Raw genomic sequence first — 21,913 nt, 5'->3', positions numbered from 1 at the left:
TCTCTTCTCTCTCTCTCTTCTCTCTCTGTGTGTCTCTCTCTTTCTCTCTCTCTCTCTCTCTCTCTCTCTTTCATGCTGTCTCTCCCATACTTCTAGGAAGGCTGATTTCAGATACTTAAATCCTCCCCCCAAGGCAAGCCCTCTCTTGAGTAAATGGGATGGTTTTGTAATTGTAATGGGACGGTGTGCCCAAACAGCACCCCCCCTGCAATATTATAGGATGGTCTTAAAGCACTGCCTGCTCCATTAAAAAAAAAACAAAATCACCTCCAGCTTTTCCCAAAGATTTGAGCCACTGAAGGAATGCTAATCCCTCCTTCCAAGATACCCCCCCCTCCCACACACACATGCTAAAGTGGGGAATAAATAATGAAAAGGACAGAATTTACACATATCACAGTGGGGGGAGGGGGAGGAACTGCTGTTAATGGTGGGTTGCAGGGGTATTGGGCACAGATTGTTGAAAAGGAGAATTTAAAAACAGAAACAAAACTGCAGCCCTTCCTTTCTCCACATTGTTCCTGAACACCTGGAGGTGGAAGCTGGGAACAGATCCAAGATCCCACTTCAGAGTGGATCAAGATCTGCTCCAGAGATGATCTGGAGAAAGGCTGGCTGGAAGAGCTGGGTTGATCTGAGTGGCTAGACTAGAGATCAAGATACGGGTGATGTGGAGAAAGAACTCACTTAGAGACCTCAAGGTTTGACTGACTAGGGATCTGCTCTGGAGATGATTTGGAGAAAAGGTTCAGTAGAGATCTGGTGATCTGACTGGCTAGAGATCAAAAGATCTGTTCTGGAGGAGGTTTGGAGACAGAATCATTGGAGATCTGGTGATCTGACTGACTAGAGAACAAGGTCTGCTCTGGAGCTGATTTGGAGAAAGTCTCACTAGAGATCTGACTGATTAAAGAACAAGATCTGGTCCAGAGCTGGTTTGGAGAAAGTCTCACTAGAGAACTAGAGATCTGACTGACTAGGGATCTGCTCCGGAGATGATCTGGGGGAACACTGACTAACAGGAGGGGCTTGTTCTCTTTCTCCTTCTCTTTTCAAAGGAAGCAGAGATCCCTCAAGAGTTGATCGAAAGGCTGGCGCACAGTGAGATTCACAGCATACGGGATTTGCAGCGTCTCCTGGAAATTGATTCCGTAGGTAAATTATTCCCTTGCATTTTTTCCCCTATATTCCAACCAAGACGTACGTGTGTGTGTGTGTGTGTGTGTGTGTGTTGGGGGTGGTTACCAAGGAGGGGGTGGACTCCTCTTGGCAAATGGCCTGCGAAGAGCCCTTTTTAGAAATGCAAAAAAAAATCCAGGCGTGCCAGTTGGGGAGGGAAAGGAAGAGAGAGTCCACAATGGATTTTTTTGGGGGGGGCTTTATTCTTCTTCCTTTGGGGAAGTTGGGGGGGAGAAAGAGGTTTAGGAGGAGGAGAGTCTGAGTTTGGCCACAAGCAAGGGCTTGTTCCCCCTCTCCCCCCAGTTGTGTGTGATTTTCCTTCAGTTCTTGTTGAAAATCTATTTGCGGGGGAAAAAAACCACGCAGCTGCCAAATGGAACTGAAGTATTTTCCTGCTTCCTCCTTCCCTTCCTTCTTGCCCTTTTGACTGGGCCTTTTTAATGGCTGCAGGTTTTTTTTTTATTGGTGGAAAACCACAGCCTTCCTCTCTCTCTCTCTCTCTCTCTTCCATTGCCTTGCACCTGTCTCCTTTGCTAGCAGATGAGAATTTGGGGATACGCTGCCACTGGCTGTGGAAGCTCCACTGTTCTGGGTTATGCATAGCCCTTGGCTCTGGTTTGCAGTGACACCTGGTGGGGGAACTCCCCCCCCTCTTTTATGAATTGTGTTGCCTCATTTTTTTTGGCACATGAATTACCTTTTCACAAAAGTATGTACTGCTTGACAGTTGGGTTTTTGTCTCTACCGTCATTCTCTCTCTGTGGTTTTAAAACATGGGATATACATTTGATTTCCTCCGTTTGAGTTCAGGACTACGTTGGTCCAGCCAAGGGAAGGCTGGGAATGCTCCCATTTTACAGATAACGGATTGAGGCAGAGTTGTCAGAGAAATTGAAACGAGGGCTTTTGACATTTCCTGGCATTTTCCTGATTAAAAAGAAAAATCAAAGGGTTTTACACTTTGCATTGGGACATACCTGGACCATTCTTGCTTTTCGGAGGGATTATTAACCCAAGGTTGCCAAAGCTTTTCCTCCAGAAGTTGTCAATGTTCCAACACTAGAAGTTTTTAAGAAGAGATTGGACAACCATTTATCTGAAATAGTATATAGGGTTTCATGCTGGGGGTGTGTGTTGGACTAGAAGACCTCCAAGGTCCCTTCTGACTCCCTTATGATTCTGCTTTCCAGTTCAGTGGGACCTGTTTCTGAGTAAACATGAGTTGAATTGCACTGCTGGGTTGTTTGGTGAATGCCAAGTAGAGGTGTGAAATGTCCAACAAGCATTGCACTGAAATTGACTTGCCCTGTTGACATTGACTTGCTCTATTGAAATTGACTTGCCTTGTTGAAATTGACTTGCCCTGTTGACATTGACTTATCCTATTGAATTGACTTGCTCTGTTGAAATTGACTTGCCTTGTTGACATTGACTTTCCCTGTTGACATTGACTTTCCCTGTTGACATTGAGTTGCTCTATTGAAGTTGACTTTCCCTGTTGACATTGACTTGCCCTATTGACATTGGGTTGCCCTCTTGAATTGACTTGCCCTCTTGAAATTGACTTGCCCTGTTGACATTGACTTGCCCTATTGAATCGACTATCCCTGTTGAAATTGACCTGCCCTATTGAATTGGCTTGCTCTCTTGAAAGTGACTTGCCCTGTTGAAATTGACGTGTGGTATTGACATTGATTTGTTTTTATGCTATGAGAAATCTTAATCTACAGCTCTGCGAAGTAGATGTGTCTTACATTCGCTTTGGTCCTACAGTTTTGGGGAGAAGAGAAAGTCATTCATTACCGGCTCCCCAGAAACGGTGACAGTCCCTGCCATGTTTTCAGTGGCTGCCTTCCCTCACCGACTCTGCTACGGAGACGGACCCTTTAAAAAGCAGAGGATGACTTTTCTGGTTGGAGGTGGGTGGGTGTCAGAAACCCCTCCCCAGATTATATCTCCAGCCACAAACACCCCCGAGCTCTTGTCGTTTTTTAGAAACCTCCTTCTGCGGAAGGGCTATTCCAGACTCTGTTTAGGAATGAAGTCCCATCTAAACAGGACGGTGTCTTTTGTCTGTTGCAAAAAAACGAAAAGGGAAAACAAATAAATTCTTCCTTTCCAAAAAAAAAAAAAACATCCTCCCCCAGCCAGCTCCCAAACAATCAGCCGGCCCATCTTGCTATTGCTTTTTAATAGCCCAAGGTTATTTTCTGAACCATTAGACTGACGAATGCTTCAAAGGGCAAACGGGCAATTTGCTAACATTACCCGCCTGCAAACAGAACCGTCCTGTTATTAGATGTGATCTCTGCAGATTTTTGTCAGAATTGACTCCCGAGCGAGGACGTGCAGAATTGGGGAAGGATGGCTTTGTTGATTTGTTGTTGTTGTTATTATTTTTTTTTTTTTGCAAAAGTAGGAAATAAAAACTGCGGTTTCCTTCCAACTCTTTCTTTCTTTCTTTCTTTCTTTCTTTCTTTCTTTCTTTCTTTCTTTCTTTCTTTCTTTCTTTCTTTTCCTTCCTTCCTTCCTTCCTTCCTTCCTTCCTTCCTTCCTTCCTTCCCCTCCCTTCCTTCCTTCCTTCCTTTCCTCCGTCCCTCCATCCCTTCTCCCTCTCCTTCCTTCTTTCTTTCTTTCTTTCTTTCTTTCTTTCTTTCTTTCTTTCTTTCTTTCTTTCTTTCTTTCTTTCTTTTAAGAACAACAACCGAAGGGAAAAGTTTCTACCCATCTCCTACCCAGAGCCAAGAATCTAGCAAGTTGTTGCTTGCGCTGCTTAAAAGCCGAGCCATTCCATTGAAACAAAGACGGCACAGTCATTCTGCTTGTTGTTATTATTATTATTTATTTTATATATATATATATATATATATATATATATATATATATATATATATATATATATATATATATATATATATATATATATATATATATATATATATATATATATATATATATATATATATATATATATATATATATATATATATATGTATATATATATATATATAGATAGATAGATAGATAGATAGATAGATAGATAGATAGATAGATAGATAGATAGATAGATATTTTAAAAAAAGAATGACAAGGAGCCTTTGAAAGTTTAAACTCTTGATTTCAGCAGGCTCTGCTTTTGCGGGGTGGGGGAGAGTGGCTTTCATTTGGCCTGCCCGAGCATCGGGAGATTTTGTGGTGTGCTGTTTGTGTGTGTGTGTTTTGTTTCCCCCTTTTCGTTTTGGTGGAATTGCACAAGGTGGTACGGCAAGCAGGCAAAGCCTTCCAGTTTCTTTCCCTTGTCTTTATCTGCCAGAGGGAGGGCGGCAACACTGCTGACTCTGCACAAGGGGAAAGTCGACCCTGGGAAAAAAAATTTTTTTTGTTTGTTTGTTTCACTTGTGGTCTCCGAACACCAATCGCCAAATGTCCTTCGGCCTGTGATTTTCCTGTCCCGGCTGAAGGGGGAACGCTTGTTATGGATCCACGCAGGTGGTTTAATGCTTATGCTTACATATACTGTTGTGACAAATAAAATAAAATAAATAGAAAGGAAAACCTGATTGGCTTTGTTAGATTGGTTAGTTTGAGACCGGCCCCTTTGGGAGGCTGGTGGCCTTGGTAAGTCATTCGCAGGCCAACAGGGCTGCCGTCCTAAGGAAAGTTGCTCACTTAATCTTAGCAGACCTTGAACAACTCATCCAAGGTCAAGAGCTGGCTAAATCTTGGGACAGGAGACCTCCCTGGAAGGCCCTGGTTTTTACTCCCAAAGAAACGAGTGGTAATTGACTTTTTTTCCTGCCAAGAAAAGTGCAGGACCAGGCCCTTGAGTAACTCAAAGGAGGCCTTATGCAAAGACTAAGCATGTTTCTTGGGACTCTCTGGGCTTGCTTGTTTTCTTGCAGGCGTTTCATTACCCAACCAGGTCACACCATCAGTGCTAGAAGGGGGTGAGGTATGTGGAGTGGAGAAGGGGAGGAGGAGGAGGAGGAGGATAAATAGGAGGAGGAGAAGGAGGACTGTGAAGTCCTTGGTGCTCTCTGAGCCTGCTTGTTTCCTTGCAGGTGTTTCATTACCCAAACTAGGTAACATCATCACTGCTAGAAGGGGGTGGGAGAGGAGGAGGAGGAGGAGGAGGAGGAGGAAGGGGAAGACTGTGGAGTCCTTGGTGCCCTCTGAGCTTGGTTGTTTTCTTGAAGACGTTTCATCACCCAAACTAGGTAACATCATCAGAGTTACTGTTTTTCCCCAAAATAAGACCCTGTCTTACATTTTTTGAACCCCGAAATAAGTGCTTGGCCTTATTTTTGGGGAGGTCTTATTGTTTTGGGGCACGTGGAGCAAGACGGGGCTCCTTTTGCTGTGTTTCCTGATTTCCAGCTCTCTCTCTCCCTAACCCTAACCAGAGGAAATGGTGGGGACCGGCTGCACATGCGTTTAAATATTTTTGGGGAAGGCTTATTTTCCGGGATGGCTTATTTTCAGGGCTGGTGGCTTATTTTAGTGCATGCTAAAATTGGGCTTATTAGAATAGAATAGAATAGAATAGAATAGAATAGAATAGAATAGAATAGAATAGAATAGAATAGAATTGAATTTTTTATTGGCCAAGTGTGATTGGACACACAAGGAATTTGTCTTGGTGCATACGCTCTCGGTGTACATAAAAGAAAAGATACGTTCATCAAGGTACAACATTTACAACACAATTGATGGTCAATATATCAATATAAATCATAAGGATTACCAGCAACAAGTTACAGTCATACAGTCATAAGTGGAAAGAGATTGGTGATGGGAACGATGAGAAGATTAATAGTAGTGCAGATTTAGTAAATAGTTTGACAGTATTGAGGGAATTATTTGTTTAGCAGAGTGATGGCCTTCGGGAAAAAACTGTTTTTGTGTCTAGTTGTTCTGGTGTGCAGTGCTCTATAGCGTCATTTTGATCAGGGGATGTTTTATTTTTCAGGGAAACAGGATAGTATGGAGTGGAGTTTGTGGGCAGGAGGAGGAGGAGGAGGAGGAGGAGGAGGAGGAGGAGGAGGAGAAGGAGGAATAATAGTAGGTTTGTGGGGCCCTCGGTGCTCTCTGAGCTTGCTTGTTTTCTCACAGACGTTTCATTACCCAAACTGGGTAACATCAACACCTAGCGCTGATGATGTTACCTAGCGTGGGTAATAAAAAGTCTGCAAGAGAACAAGCAAGCTCAGAGGACCCCTCATGTTCACCCCCGAGCGACAAAGATTCTCCTTTATTAGTAGCCGTAGCGTGTTTGCTCTTCTTTCCTAATGCTAGCATGTTGGAGTTAGATTTATTTTGTTTTCGTGTGTGTGCTTGCTTGCTTGCTTTTTCCACGCAGCTCACAGTCCTGTATGTAATGCTTTAGCTAGCCTTTTTCAAGGCAGACTCTATGCTGGTCAGTGGGTGGGGTGGGGGGGGGTCTTCCTGGATGGCTAACCCAGGCTTGTTCCCCAGGGATTGCCTTCTGGACAATTTTGGTTTCAACTCCTTCTAAACTTTTGCGGACTGGACAAGAGAGCTACAATTCTTGCTGGAGGGCTCATTCTCCCAGGTGAATTTTGGGCGAGCACCAGACGGCCCGACCTTCTCTTCACATTTTTTTAAAATTTAATTTTATTTACTTATTTGTCAAACACATATAAGTATAAATACGATTATGAATACATGATAAGAATGCAAATAAATGGGGACAGTAGGACAGGGACGGTAGGCACGCAGGTGCTCTTATGCAGGCCCCTTACAGATCTCTGAGGAATGGGGTGAGGTCAACAGTAGACAGTCTAAGGTTAAAGTTTTGGGGGTTTGGGGAAGTAACCACAGAATCGGGTAGAGCATTCCAGGCGTTGACCACTCTGTTACTGAAGTCATATTTTCTGCAATCGAGTTTGGAGCGGTTTACCTTGAGTTTGTATCTATTGTGTGCTCGTGTACTGTTGTGGTTGAAGCTGAAGTAGTCATTGGCAAGTAGGACATTGTAGCGGATAATTTTGTGTACTAAGCTTAGGTCAGACTGAAGGCAGCGTAGTTTTAAATTGTCTAATCCTAAAATTTCAAGCCTGGTGGCATAAGGGATTCTGTTGCGAGCAGAGGAGTGGAGGACTCTTCTCGTGAAATACCTCTGGACTCTCTCAAGTGTATTAATGTCCGAGATGCAGTGCGGGTTCCAGACCGATGAGCTGTATTCGAGAATTGGTCTAGCAAAGGTTTTATATGCCCTAGTTTGCAGTACAATATTACCGAAGAAGGAGCTTCGCAAGATTAGGTTGACAACTCTTTAATGCCTTTTTGGCAGTGTTGTTTCAGAGAGCTCTGGCGCTTAGATCATTTGAGATGAGTACTCCAAGGTTCTTGACAGAATGAGGGTCGTCATACGTTGCCAGTAGAACGTGGATCCTTCTTAGCCAGGGGTCTGCAAACTTGGCTCTTTTAAGACTTGTGGACTTCAACTCCCAGAGTTCCTCAGCCAGCTTTGCTGGGAGTTGAAGCCCACAAGTCTTAAAAGAGCCAAGTTTGCAGATCCCTGTTCTTAGCCATGGGGGTTGGCTTTGCAGTGAGGTATGGTGTCAAGATTGGCCAATCGTTCATTTGGTTTTTTCTGCTCTTCTTCCTTCCAAAGGAAGACGTTGAGATATTCAATCCAGATGAGTATCAACAGATGTTTATCTATGGAGAGAATGATGGGTTTAGGTTAGGACTTTAAAAGATTGCATTTCTGGTCTGAGAAGGATTGGACCAAGTCCTGCTGTTGGATAAATTGAGTCAACAATTATGAAGCTCAGGATGATGTTGATGGAAAGGGCTCGGATTGATGTACAATGTGGCTTCCAAGCCCATTGTCCTCATGGAGTAAAGACCACATGTTGTATGGAAGAACTGGTCATAATCTGAATATCCACTAAAGGTGAACTGGGATCATCTCACCACCTTATCCTTTCACGTAATTAGCCAACAATGTTGGCTAAAGCTGGAATGATTGTTGTGCTTATTGGATGATGCTCCGATGTTGCCATACTTTGCACAGTGCATCAGAGCGATGCCTGGGTGTGCCATAGGTCCAGGGCCATGAGCACTGGCAATGAGGATTTGTTTGTTGAGTGCATCATTTGGATAATTAAATTGTGCCTTCCAATGTTTATGTCATTGTGCATGGGGCATCCATTGTCCTTCCTGTAGCTTTTATGGTCCTTTAAGTGAAGCGCCATCCAATCAAGATCTGCGGTTTTCCACATTGTTCTCTGCAATGTGTTGTTTGGAAGCCATTGGTATGGACTTCAGAAAGAACAATATTGTCAATAGAAGAGCTATATATATGTAGCTCAAAGTTGAGCTTGTGGAGCCCTTGGTGTTTCTCTGAGCTTGCTGGCTTGCCTGCAGATGTTTCATGACCCAACTAGATAATTGGATTAATTCCACCAGACTTGCCTGTAAGGAAAGCTACATTATATAAACAGAGAGCAAACTCCACACTCACCAGCCCTGATGGTGTTACCTAGTCGGGGGAAGAAATGTGTGCAAGAAAACAACAACCAAGCTCGGAGACCAGCAAAGGGGGCCGCGATATCGTCGATTGGATTGTTGAAAGCTTAAGAGAGGGACACACCCATGTACAACTGACACACGAGACTATGAGGATTGAGAGAATTCGCGATCCATGAAATACAAACCTAACCGCGTTGGGGATCCCTCCTGCAAACTTTCATGTGATCTGGAGACGGTTTGGCTTATGGGGAGAAGGTCACTCTGCTTCAAACCTCCTTCTGTCTGGAACCCGCACTGCATATCGGACATTCATACAATGGAGTGAGTCCAGAGATATTTCAAGAGAAGGGTCCTCCACTCCTCTGCTCACAATAGAATCCCTTAAGCCACCAGGCTTGAAATTTTTGGGCTTAGACAACTTAGAACTACGCCGCCTTCGGTCTGACCTAAGTGTAGTACACAAAATGATCTGCTACAATGTCCTATCTGTCAACGACTTCTTCAGCTTCAACCACAACACTACACGAGTATACAATAGATATAAACTCAAGGTAAACCGCTCCAAACTCAATTGCAGAAAACACAACTTCAGTTAGAGAGCGGTCAATGCCTGGAACTCACTACCTGACTCTGTGATTCATCCCCAAACCGCCAAAACTTTAACCTTAGACTGTCTACTGTTGACCTCACCCCATTCCTAAGAGGTCTGTAAGGGGCGTGCATAAGAGCACAAATGTGCCTTCCATCCCTGTCCTACTATCCCCATTTATTCGTATCAGTGGTGGGTTTCAATTTTTTTTACTACCGGTTCTGTGGGTGTGGCTTGGTTGGCGTGGCAGGGGAAGGATACTGCAAAATCCCCATTCCCTCCCGATCAGTTGGGACTCAGGAGACAGAGAATAGATGGGGTTGGGGTCAACGACTCAAACTTTCCGCTACCAGTTCGCTAGAACTGGTCCGAACCTGCTGAAATCCACCTCTGGTTCAGATCCTTATCATGTATCCATAGTGATGTTAATACTTATATCTGTTATCCGATACATGCTTGATGAAATAAATAAATAAAGACGTCTCACCGCTCCAGAGGCTTGGCTGACACCCGATCCCAACCATCTTGGCCGTCTGGGGGTTGACCAGACGCACCCAGGAGGCCCATCACCAAAAGAGCTGATACCTTTTGGGCCAACACATCACTCATCCTCATTGAAAAGCATCTCTGTGCAGGTTGGGGTTGATGTTGGCAAGGGTCGAGGGTTGGTTTTTTGTTTTTTTTTCCTGACTGCAGCGTTTCATCCGCCACGTTAAATTCTTCGCCTCTCTCGAGAGGCAGTGAGTGATGACCTCATCTGTATGGACTAGCTCTCTTCATGGCTTTTTTCTTTTGGGACATGGAGCTAAATAGATGGCTAAGACCGTCCTGGGCAATGGATACATTATACTATCTGGCAGAGTTTGAACGTTGGATGTTAGAAAGCTCTGAAGTGTCTATTGATAGACACGTGCTTGTAATTTATTGGCCGGGTTCCTGCAACAGTCTAGGCCAGAAACTCCAAAACACAGTGTAGGTAATTCTTGACTTGCAACCGTACGTTCAGCAATCTCTCTCTCTTTCCCTCCCTCCCTCTCTCCCTCTCTCTCTTTTTTTTCTTCCTTCCTTCCTTCCTTCCTCCCTTCCTTCCTTCTCTTCTCTTGCTTGCTTCCTTCCTCTCTCTCTCTCCCTTCCTTCCTCTCTCTCTCCCTCCATCCCTATCTCCCTCCCCCTCTCTTCCTCTCTTCCTTCCTTCCTTGCTTGCTTCCTCTCTCTTTCTCTCCCTTCTTTCCTTCCTTCTTTCCTTCCTTCCTCTCTCTCTCTCCCCCTCTGTCCCTATCTCCCTCCCTCCTTCTTTCTTTCTTTCTTTCTTTCTTTCTTTCTTTCTTTCTTTTGTCTATTTAATTTCTTTCTTTCTTTCTTTCTTTCTTCCTTCCTTCCTTCCTTGCTTGCTTCTTCTCTCTTTCTCTCCCTTCTTTCCTTCCTTCCTTCCTTCCTTCCTTCCTCTCTCTCTTTTTCTCCCCCTCTGTCCCTATCTCGTTCCCTCTTTCCTTCCTTCCTTCCTTCCTTCCTTCCTTCCTTCCTTCCTTCCTTCCTCTCTCTCTTTTTCTCCCCCTCTGTCCCTATCTCGCTCCCTCTTTCCTTCCTTCCTTCCTTCCTTCCTTCCTTCCTTCCTTCCTTCCTTCCTTCCTTCCTTCCTTCCTTCCTTCCTCTTTTGTTGTGGATTCAGGCTGCTGTTGAGGGCGGAACCTCACCGTTTTCAGATCTTCCCCCGAAATCTTTTAAGCTGTTGATCTCTCCGCATTCCTCCTTTGAAGGTCCAGCTTTGTACTCCCAATAGATGTGGCTCATTCTTGGTGTCTTCCATCCCTGTTCATTGCTACATCCTTCCGTTAAGATCTTCTATTTTCCTTCCACCTGTCCTCAGAAGCTCAAGAGATCACGGGGGACAAGAGGTTCTCTCTCTAATTTATCGCGCCAAAATCCTTTGATTAAGGTTGGGTTGAGAAGCGATGGCCAACCCAAAGCCATCTATCAGCCTTTGTGCTCATGAGAGGCTTCCCAGGGTCTAGTGTTAGGTCCTTAACCATTGCGTCATACCATCCTTCCAACATGTTGATACCGTCAGTATCTGTTTATCCTTCATCTGCAGCGTTAAATAATATCATTGCCTTTTCTGCGTTGGTCTGTGTTTTTTTTCTCTCTCTCTCCCTTGAAAGCCTCATTGTATGGGTGGCCATCAATTGGCCATTGTGAGAAAGAAGTTGATGGTCACAGCTAACAAAGATGCTCATAGTTGTCTTTGGAGCTTAGATTCAATAGCGCATACAAAGCTTGGGAAGAGTACCATTCTGTAGAAGCTGCTCTACTTCCATCTTCCCTTTCCGCTGTTTTGCTATTGGCTAGCCTCTGTTTAAGGGGATGCGGTGGCTCAGTGGCTTAAGACGCTGAGCTTGTCGATCGGAAAGGTTGGCAGTTCAGCGGTTCGAATCCCTAGCGCCATGTAACGGGGTGAGCTCCCGTGACTTGCCCCAGCTTCTGCCAACCTAGCAGTTCGAAAGCACATAAAAAAAATGCAAGTAGAAAAACAGAGACCACCTTTGGTGGGAAGGGAACAGCGTTCTGTGTGCCTTTGGCGTTGAGTCATGCCGGCCACTTGACCACGGAGACGTCTTCGGACAGCGCTGGCTCTTCGGCTTTGAAACGGAGAGGAGCACCGCCTCCTAGAGTTGGGAATGACTAGCACCTATGTGTGAGGGGAACCTTTGCCTTTACCTTACCTTTTTCACATCCTGACAGTCAAGCCAATGGTTCCCAGGAGGCCATCAATGCTGAAACTCAGGTTAGATTGGCCTCACATGTTAAACCCAGCTGAAAAACACGGTTGTGTCTTTGGGTCCATTACTTTGCGGGAATCGGCCATTGTCTTCACAGCTTGTGTGAACCCGGTTATCCTTTCAAGACATTGTATGCTTGGCTTGAGCAGGATAGGTGAGGTGACCATAGGAACTGTGGTTCTTCAACCGAGGTTTTTGGGGTTGTACGAACCCAGCAGGAGCTGATGGAGTGGTTCTATCATTAAAAGAGATATCAAGGAAATGGTTTAAAGCAGGAGTCTGCAAACTTGGCTCTTTTAAGACTTGTGGACTTCAACTCCCAGACTTGTGGACTTCAACTTTCCTCAGCAAAGCTGGCTGAGGAACTCTGGGAGTTGAAGTCCATAAGTCTTAAAAGAGCCAAGTTTGCAGACCCCTGCTGTAAAGGGTCAAATTATTTCAGAGCTCGGGACCATTTAATTACCCCCATCCCACCCTCAGATAGACCTGGAACTCTGGATTTTAGTATGCACATTTTTAATAAATGGGCGAATTCAGGCAAAAGGGAGAAATTTCCCCCTTCAGCAAACAAGAAATCGGATTTTCACTTGTGTTTCGTTTTTTAGTTGTCAACTGTCCAGAATTTCATCTTTTCGGCTATGGGCCAGAACGGAAGTTGTAAATGCATCCTTAACAACTCTGCTTGCTGTTCACAGTGGTTTCCTCCCGTAGTTTTAAAACAACAATCATGCCATCAAGTCATTCTTGAGATGAGGTTCTTTTTCCATGCTTGATGGTGTCTTTTTTTAACCTTGTGAAGGAATTCCTTTCCTTCCGAAATGAAAACCATTGCTTCATTTTACCCATCATCCTTTAGATTGGTGGTCACCAACTGGTGGTCCGTGGACAACTGGTGGTCCGCAGAAAATTTATTTGCATTTTTTTTATATTGCACTAAATCAGGGGTCCTCAAACTATGCCCCCTGGGCCGGATACGTGCAATGAACGTTTGTGTTACTGCAGAGAGTCTCCCACTTCGGGGTCTTCTTGTGTGGGTCAGAGGGGGTCAGAAATTCCGACTTGGGGTCAGCTTCAGCCTCCTGGTGTGGGGCTTTGGGCGAAGGCTGGAGGGAAGAGCCGCTGGTGGCAAAGAGCCGGAGGGCCTTGTTCCAGTGGGACTGCATCATGGCCTGGAACTGGCTGACCATCTCAGCCCACTGAGCCTTCAGGCGCCAGTACCTGGCCTTGCACTCAGGCAGGTCTTCCCTCTGCTTGGAAAGCCTATGCTCCTAGTCCTCAGTGAGGTGATTCTGCTGAGCCTCCTTCTCGGTCAAATCCAATTTGAACTGAGCCAGCTGTTTTGCTAACTCTTTCTCGTGGTGGCTGCTTAGCTCCAACAACTGCTTCCTGTTGGGACCCTAAGGAGCCCAGGCGAGGAGGTGAAAAGTGGCTGGGAGGGGAGGGGTGAGTAGGGGCCGGCGATGCGCCCCTTGATGCGAGTGACACTGAGTTGGCCATGCCCATCCAATCTACTTGGTAAAATTGACAATTTCGTATTTGTCGTTCCTATTATTTAAGCCCAAACTCCTTGATGCTGCACAAATAGGATTCCTCTTGGTTATTTTAATTGTTTTTGTCCTTTGGAGTTCACGGGGTTTTGCAGAGATCTGAACCCAGAATTGGGGAAAAGAAGGATATGAGGCTATGAATGACTCTTTAAAGCCGGTCCAAGAAATGTTGAGTTGAGGTGAGCAGATTGTGTTTGGCGGAGTCTCGGTGAAGGGAAAGTTGGATAGGGTTCTTGTCTTAGGTTTGACTGAATTCCTCGAAGACAGAAAAAGCCAGTTGAATTTCTTAATTCGAAAGCTTATACTGGTATATAATGCTTCCTAACATTATTTTGGAAATGGTTACCGGAGGAATGTAACTTGCCCATGGTTATGATGGACTTGAGACAGTCCAAACCTCAACAAGAGTGAATCCAATCTCTCCCTTGTATTGAAAAGTTTCTCTGGATTGCTTCCCAAATTTTGCTTGGTTTCAAGCAAAATTGATTTTTCCCCCCCTGAGTCTGCAATGAAATCCAGATTTTGCAAGCGGTGGATGAAAGGTTAACTAAATAGGACCGTTTGAAGGGCATCCTTCAAAGGGTTCTTAAGGATCAAGTGCCATCAAAGAAGGATCTGTAGGGAAACATCTGTTGAGTTCAACAACAGTGACCTCAAACTCGACCATGAATGAGCAGCAGCTACGAGATCCATGAGTCACTAGGGTATCAAACAGGAGTGTAGATCCCACCCATCCGTGAGCTCATGCTCCGAAGGAAGAAATTATATATAATCTAAGGAAGAAAGCACTTTTTAAAAAGGAAAACACAGCCTCTGTGGCAAAGTTGATCAATGGCCACCATTTCCAGAAGACAACTTGTGGGAGGGTGTGTACAGTGGTTGGGGGTGGGGGGAAGACAGATCTAACAGTTTATACTAGGCAGAGGAGCATCATGAGTGATAACAACCACAATCTTACCATGGAATATATACATTGGATTTGAGATCGCAGCCTCTGGGGGAAAGAGTTCAACCAAGGTTAGGTGAATGGTGTTTTTAGAGCGATGTTCCTCAACCTTGGCAACGTTGAGATGTGTGGACTTCCAACTCCCAGAATTCCCCAGTCAGCATGGGGGTTTCAACTGTTGGCTAGGAAATGCTGGGAGTTGGGAGTCCACAAATCGTAATGTTGCCAAGGTTGAGTTGAGTTGCCAAAGTTGAGTCAAGGTTGAGAAACACAGTTCTAGAGAGTTTAGATATCGGCCACCATAAATTACTCCTTTCTCTGTGGTCTTGATGGCAGTAGTTCTTTCTCCCTGCATACAATGGAAGGAGATATGGATGGATGTTCCTAGATCCTATTGAGCTCCTGAAAATCTTCAGTAATACCATCAAAGATCTCCAGAAGTGGTTGCCAATGTGAAATTATTTTGTGGAGCAGGAGAGGTTTGATTAAATAATTCCTTTTTCATGACTCTAAACTGCTCAAAGCCAGCAGGCCTCGAACCCCACAGAAAAGTCATTAAAATGCCTACATAAATACAATCCTATTAATTCTACACAGCTGTAATTTAATATAGATGCATGTCAAATCTTGGCTACATTTGTCCTTGGGAATTCTACAGCTGAAGGAAGTGCATGACAATTTAAAGAAGAGTAACGTCTTCTAATTTTAAAGAGCGTAATAAAGCAGGTGTCAAAGCCATGGAAGAGGGGTTGACTCTCATCGGTGTGCATATCGCAGCTAGAGATTGTCGATCGAAAGGTCGACAGTTCAGTGGTTCGAATCCCTAGTGCTGCGTAACGGGGTGAGCTCCCGTGACTTGTCCCAGCTTCTGCCAACCTAGCAGTTCGAAAGCACGTAAAAAATGCAAGTAGAAAAACAGGGACCACCTTTGGTGGGAAGGGAACAATGTTCCATGCGCCTTTGGTGTTGAGTCATGCCAGCCACATGACCACGGAGACGTCTTCGGACAGCGCTGGCTCTTCGGCTTTGAAATGGAGATGAGCACCGCCCCCTAGAGTCGGGAACGACTGGCACATATGTGCGAGGGGAACCGTTACCTTTAGACCTCTGGAACAAGCCCTGATCAACACAACGAACATCATGGCATCATTATGTTTAATGATGCCGTGATGTCAATTGTTCCTCCTAATGATCCCTCATGGAAAGCTAAAGACTTTAGCGAAGGGTTTTAAAAAAAAAACAATTCTCAAAATCCATGATGATTACAATACAAACGCCCGCCAACAGGTAAACCATCTTCTGGAGAAGAAGCGGTGCCATCAAGCTTCTTCCACGCTGCAATTGGAAGACGGAAAAGAGTGAGAAAAGTTGGGCCTTGCTCGCTAGCAAGGGGAGACAAAGAAAAAGAGGGAGGAATTTGGCAGGCTCTTGTGTACTGGGCAAACAAAAGTCTATTGAACAGCTGAATGATGGGTCATCTACAGCTGTGGGAATTGTGTAGCCATTTCATTGTGTTTGGGTATATTTTAAAGCTGTATTTGTTGTGCGCCGGGGAGAAGCAGCTGAAGGAAAACACACAGGGGGGAAACTCACAATATCGTGTAATAAATAGCTTTTGAAAAACAGGCAAGCAAATCAAACAGTGGCGTCTTCCGATTAAAAACCCGGCGTTTATCTAGCTTCAAGCTTCACTTCAGGACCCTACAATTCGGTTTTAGCAGAAAATACCTATTTTTATTTATTTATTTGTTTGTTTTGTCAATCATATATAAGATAACAGGTAAAATTATAAACTTAATTTGGATACATGAAAAGAGTAAGTAAAAAGGAATATTAGGACAGGGACTGAAGGCACATTGGTGCACTTATGCAGGCCCCTTACAGACCTCTTAGGAATGGGGTGAGGTCCACAGTAGACAGTTTAAGCTTAAAGTTTGGAAGTTTGGGGAAGAAACCACAGAGTCAGGTAGTACATTCCAGGCATTGACCCCTCTGTTGCTGAAGTCGTATTTTCTGCAATTGAGTTTGGAGCAGTTTACCTTGAGTTTGTATCTATTATTTGCTCGTGTATTGTTGTGGTACCCTTACAGCAATTCCTAATGCAATGGGACTTGAACAATGCTTGAATTGTGACGAGCAATACTTTCACTCGCTCTCCAAGGATCAAGGACACACACACACATACCCATTTGAGCCTGTGTTACTAATATTCTCTTCTATTGATATTTATTACTTATTCCTCAAATTTTTGCTCTGGGTTTCATTTTGCTCAATGTGGCCAGACGTCCCTCCACCCTTCTGCATGACAGAGCACTTTGTAAAATGATCTGTCTCTCCAGCAGAAGGTTTACTTCTCTGGATCTTCAGAATATCAGAATAGAATAGAATGGAATGGGAGAGGGAATGGGGATAGGACAGGACAGGACAGGATAGAATTCAGAATAGGATAGAATAAAGGAATGAAGAGTAGAGTAGAATAGAATGGAATGGAATAGATAGAACAGAATAAAGGAATGAAGAGTAGAGTAGAGTTAAGAATAGAGTAGAATAAGAGTAAATAAGAGTAGAGTAGAATAAGAGTAGAGTAGAGTAGAATAGAATAGAATAGAACAGAATATAGAATAGAATAGAACAACAGAACAGAGAATAGGATGGAATAGAGGAATGAAGAATAGAGTAGAATAAGAGTAGAATAGAATAAGAATAAGAGTAGAGTAGAATAGATAGAATAGACTAAAGGACTGAAGAGTACAGTAGAGTAGAATAAGAGTAGAGTAGAATAGAATAGAATAGAATAAGAGAGTAGAATAGAATAGAATAGAATAGAACAGAATAATGAAGAGTAGAGTAGAATAAGAGTAGAGTAGAATAAGAATAGAATAGAATAAAATAAGAGAGTAGAATAGAATAGAATAGACCAGAATAATGAAGAATAGAATAGAATAAGAGAGTAGAATAGAGTAGAATAGAATAGAATAGAATAGAATAGAATAGAATAGAATAGAATAGAATAGAATAAGAGAGTAGAGTAGAATAGAATAGAATAGAATAGAATAGAACAGAATAATGAAGAGTAGAGTAGAATAAGAGTAGAGGAGTGGAGTGGAATGGAATGGAATGGAATAGATCAGAATAGAAATAGATGAAAGGGACTTTGGAGGTCCAATGCCCTGCTTAGACAGGAAACCCTACACCACCAGACAAATGGTTATCCAATCTTTTTAGATATTTAATGTTGTTAGTGGCTCTACAAGATAATAAGAAAGAGAAACCTCCACAAATCATTTTAGCTGTGTTGCAAGGACACCCCGGAACAAATTGGCTGAGACAATTCAGTGCTTTGTTGAAAATATCGATCACGCCGTAGTGAATAAAAGATTTAAGAGATTCTCTCATTAGCTCATCCCTGGGAGATTCATAGATCTTTCGATTCTTATGCTTTTCTAGGACCGTTAACAGGGGAAGGCATTTCTTCACGATTATCTGCCTTTTTACTGGATGAATCAATGCAACGGATTGCGGTCTAAATAAATATTTGTGTATAATAAAAACACTACAGTGGAATTTCTTTCTCTTGTTATATTTTGGTGATGGCTGATAAAGCATCCACAGACGGTTGGAAAGGAAGGCCCGTTGAGTTGTGGTCTCCATCTCAGGCCTCTAGAGGCAAAAATGTATTACTTTTATTTTTTTAAAGATGAAGTTGCAATTTGGTAGCAGATTGAATTGTTCCCACTAGTTGTTTGATTCCAAGCTGCAGGTGAAAAATTAGGAACTAATGCATGCACTAATGATAAGACCAGAGTTGCTTAGATAGTAAGATTTAGAAGGCCAGATCCTGAAGAGGAAACTCAAATCCTTTGGCCACCTAATGAGAAGGAAGGACTCCCTGGAGAAGAGCCTAATGCTGGGAACGATGGAGGGCAAAAGAAGAAGGGACGGCAGAGAAGGAGGTGGCTGGATGGAGTCACTGGAGCAGTCGGTGTGAGCTTAAATGGACTCCAGAGGATGGTAGAGGACAGGGAGGCCTTGAGGAACGTTGTCCACGGGGTTGTGATGGGTCGGACGACTTCTCAACTAACAGCAACCACCAATAGAAGAGACTTGTAGCTCAGGGTTGAACTGTGGGGTCCTTGGTGCTCGCTGAGCTTGAAGGTTTTTTTTTTCATGACCCATCTAGGTAACTGCACAAGACTTGCCTAAGGGATGTATAAAGAACAACACTCAGGAACACGGATGATGTTCCCTAGTTGGGTCATGAAATGTCTGCAAGAAAACTACCAAGCTCAGAGAGCATCAAAGATTCCACAATTCTCTTTCTCCTTCTCCTCTTTGCAAACCTCCCTTCCTTCTAGCACTGATGGTATTACCTAGTTGGGTAATGAAAAGTTCAGAGAGCACTAAAAATTCCATAGTGAGATGGGTGACATATAACTTTAATAAAACAGTAACAATCATGTGTCCTTCCTCCTCCCTCCCTTCCTCCCTCCCTCTTTTCCCTCTTTCCTCCCTCCCCTCTTCCCTCCCTCCCTCCTTTTCTTCCTTCCTTCCCTCCCTCCCTCCTTTTCCTTCCTTCCTCCCTTCCCTCCCTCCCTCCTTTTCTTTCTTCTTCCCTCCGTCCCCTTCCTTCCTTCCTTCCTTCCTTCCTTCCTTCCTTCCTTCCTTCCTTCCTTCCTTCCTTCCTTTCTTCCTTCCTTCCCTACTCCCCCCCCCGATCTTGCACAGTCTTTTGTAAATCACAATGAAGAGTATCATAATATTAGACTGTTGGAACTCGTTTATTTCAGCCGCTGTTTAAATTTGTGCTAAACAACAGCAGAATTTTATGGTTCCCATTATCCTGCTTGGAGCATCCAAATGGATTTAGATAGCTGGAAGATAGTTGACAAACCGACCGAACATGGTTTTTCGTGTCAAATTCTTGCAGGGACGATCCCGAAGAGGGTAGCCTGACATGTCCTTCAGTTTTACAGACTTAGCTTCAGAGAGAAAATTTATATATATATTTTTTATGGTCGTAATCCATGAGTGTATAAAATCTTTGGGAGACTAATCATATCCACACATCCACAATTTTAGCCAGGCCTATTTAGAAGCCTAAAACTATAATCAAAGAACGATTGTCATTATAGTGGAATTTGGTCTGACTTCATTGTATATGCCAGACGCCTTCAAACATCTCCATAGCAAAACGGCCATAGGTCAAGGCCACAACAGTTACGATTCCTGGAGTTATTTCTCTCCAGTATGACACTGTGACTCAAAAAGTAGGGAGAACTGGGCATGTTCTGCTGAGGTCCAGCTTATTCCCAGCCCCAAATCTTAAGCCACGTTTCTGCAATGTTAGTTTATTTCATTCATGCTGATTGGGGAATTCTGGGAGTCGAAGTCCACACATCTTCAAGTGGCCGAGGCTGAGAGAAACACTGGTGGGTTTGATTTGGGTTTAATGCAATTGAGTTAATGCACTCAAGAAACTAGTTTTAAAAAAGGAAATATCATGCGTTCAAGCTGATCTGTAGACGCTCTTGAGCCGCTTTGGTGCGGTGGTTAGAGTGTAGTACTGCAGGCTACTTCTGCTGACTGCCGGCTGATTGCAATTTGGCAGTTCGAATCTCGCCAAACTCAAGATTGACTCAGCCTTCCATCCTTCCAAGGTGGGTCAAATGAGGACCCAGATTGTCGGGGGGCAAGATACTCACTCTGTAAACTGCTTAGAGACGGCTGTAAAGACCTGTGAAGCAGTATATAAGTCCAAGTGCTATTGCTATTGCCCTTCCTTCCTCCCTCCCTCCCTCCCTCTTTCCTTCCCTCCCTTCCATCCATCCATGGTGCCCAGTGGTTAGAATGCAGTATTGCAGGAAACTCTGCCCACTGCTAATAGTTCAATATGAAGTTGACTCAGCCTTCCATCCTTCCAAGATGGGTAAAATGAGGACCCAGATTGTTGGGGGCAATAGACTGACTCTGTAAACCGCTTAGAGAGGGCTGTCAAGCATTGTGAAGGGGTATATAAGTCTAAGTGCTTTTGCTATTGCTCTCATATGCTCAAAATTAAAGGCTGGTTGAGAAGTCATCATCAAAGTGACTTTAAAAAAAGAAAAGCTGGAATCATGCCAATGCAAAGAAATAGTGACCCAAGATCCACGAGGACAAAGTTCTACATGTTATCAGTAACCTCAGTTCAAATATTTCATGAAGTTGTTGTATAGCTAAGGAGTGACTTCACACTTCTACGTTTGGTGCCTTATATGTTGACAGGAGCTGGAGGGATGGTGGCTTGCTTGCTAGCTAGTTGCTGCCGAGGAATAGACTAGAATAGCAGAATAACAGAGACCGAAGGGAGCCTGGAGGCCTTCTAGTCCAACCCCTTTCTTTGGCAGGAAACCAGAGGTGGGTTTCAGCAGGTTCTGACCAGTTCTGGAGAACCGGTAGCGGAAATTTTGAGTAGGTCGGAGAACCGGTAAAAATTCTGACTGGCCCCGCCCCCATCTATTCTCTGCTTCCCGAATCCCAGCTGATCAGGAGGAAATGGGGATTTTGCAGCAACCTTCCCCTGGAGTGGGGTGGGAATGGAGATTTTATAGTATCCTTCCCATGCCATGCCCACGAAGCCACACCCACAGAACCGGTAGTAAAAGATTTTTAAACCCACCACTGCAAGGAAATCCTATACTACTTTGTTAAGACATCCCCTGATAATAAGTCCAATCGGGCTTTTGATCCCTCCCTGAAAATATTTTAAAAATATTTTAAATGTTTAAATGCATGCGCAGCCGGTCCCCGCCATTTCCTCTGGTTTTCTCCACACGCCCCAAAATAATAAGACCTAAATAATAAAAACTAAGTATCCTGTGCTTATTTTGGGGTTCAAAAAATATATAAGACAGAGTCTTATTTTTGGGAAAACACGGTATTTCAGACAAATGGATGTCCAATCTCTTAAAATCCCAATGTTGGAGCACCCACAACTTCTGGATGCAAGTCTTTTCACTGATTAATTTTCTAAGTCTCAGGAAATTTCTCCTTCGTTCTAGTTCTCTCCTTGATTAGTTTCCACCCAGTTTCCATCCAGCTTGATTGCCTCTTCTTTATGGCAGCCCCTTAAATAGTGGAATGCTGTTATCGTGTCACCCCTAGTCCTTCTTTTCGCTAGACTAGACATACCCAATTCCTGCAACCCTTCTTTTTATGTTTAGCCTCCAATCTCCTAATTATCTTTGTGGCTCTTCTCTATTCTACAATAGAATTCTTTACGTAATAGAATAGAATTCTTTATTGGCCAAGTGTGTTTGGACACCCAAGGAATTGGATCTCCGGTGTGCCTAAGTACTCAGTGTACATACAAGGCACAAGTAATCATCATGATCATAAC

The 21,913-nt window shown here is 43.8% G+C and overlaps 1 protein-coding gene across 1 annotated transcript in view; it reads left to right on the top strand.

The window, feature by feature from the left end:
• PDGFA (platelet derived growth factor subunit A) overlaps positions 1 to 21,913 on the top strand; it is a 63,848-nt gene that overhangs the window by 3,083 nt on the left and 38,852 nt on the right. Inside the window, exon 2 of the mRNA XM_058157270.1 lies at positions 1,059 to 1,155. Coding sequence (XP_058013253.1) covers positions 1,059 to 1,155 — 97 coding nt within the window. The remainder of the gene's footprint in view (positions 1 to 1,058; positions 1,156 to 21,913) is intronic.

The sequence above is a fragment of the Ahaetulla prasina genome, chromosome 14 (genome assembly GCF_028640845.1).
Source record: "Ahaetulla prasina isolate Xishuangbanna chromosome 14, ASM2864084v1, whole genome shotgun sequence".
Lineage (NCBI taxonomy): Eukaryota > Metazoa > Chordata > Lepidosauria > Squamata > Colubridae > Ahaetulla > Ahaetulla prasina.
This window is presented reverse-complemented; position numbering and strand designations above follow the sequence as displayed.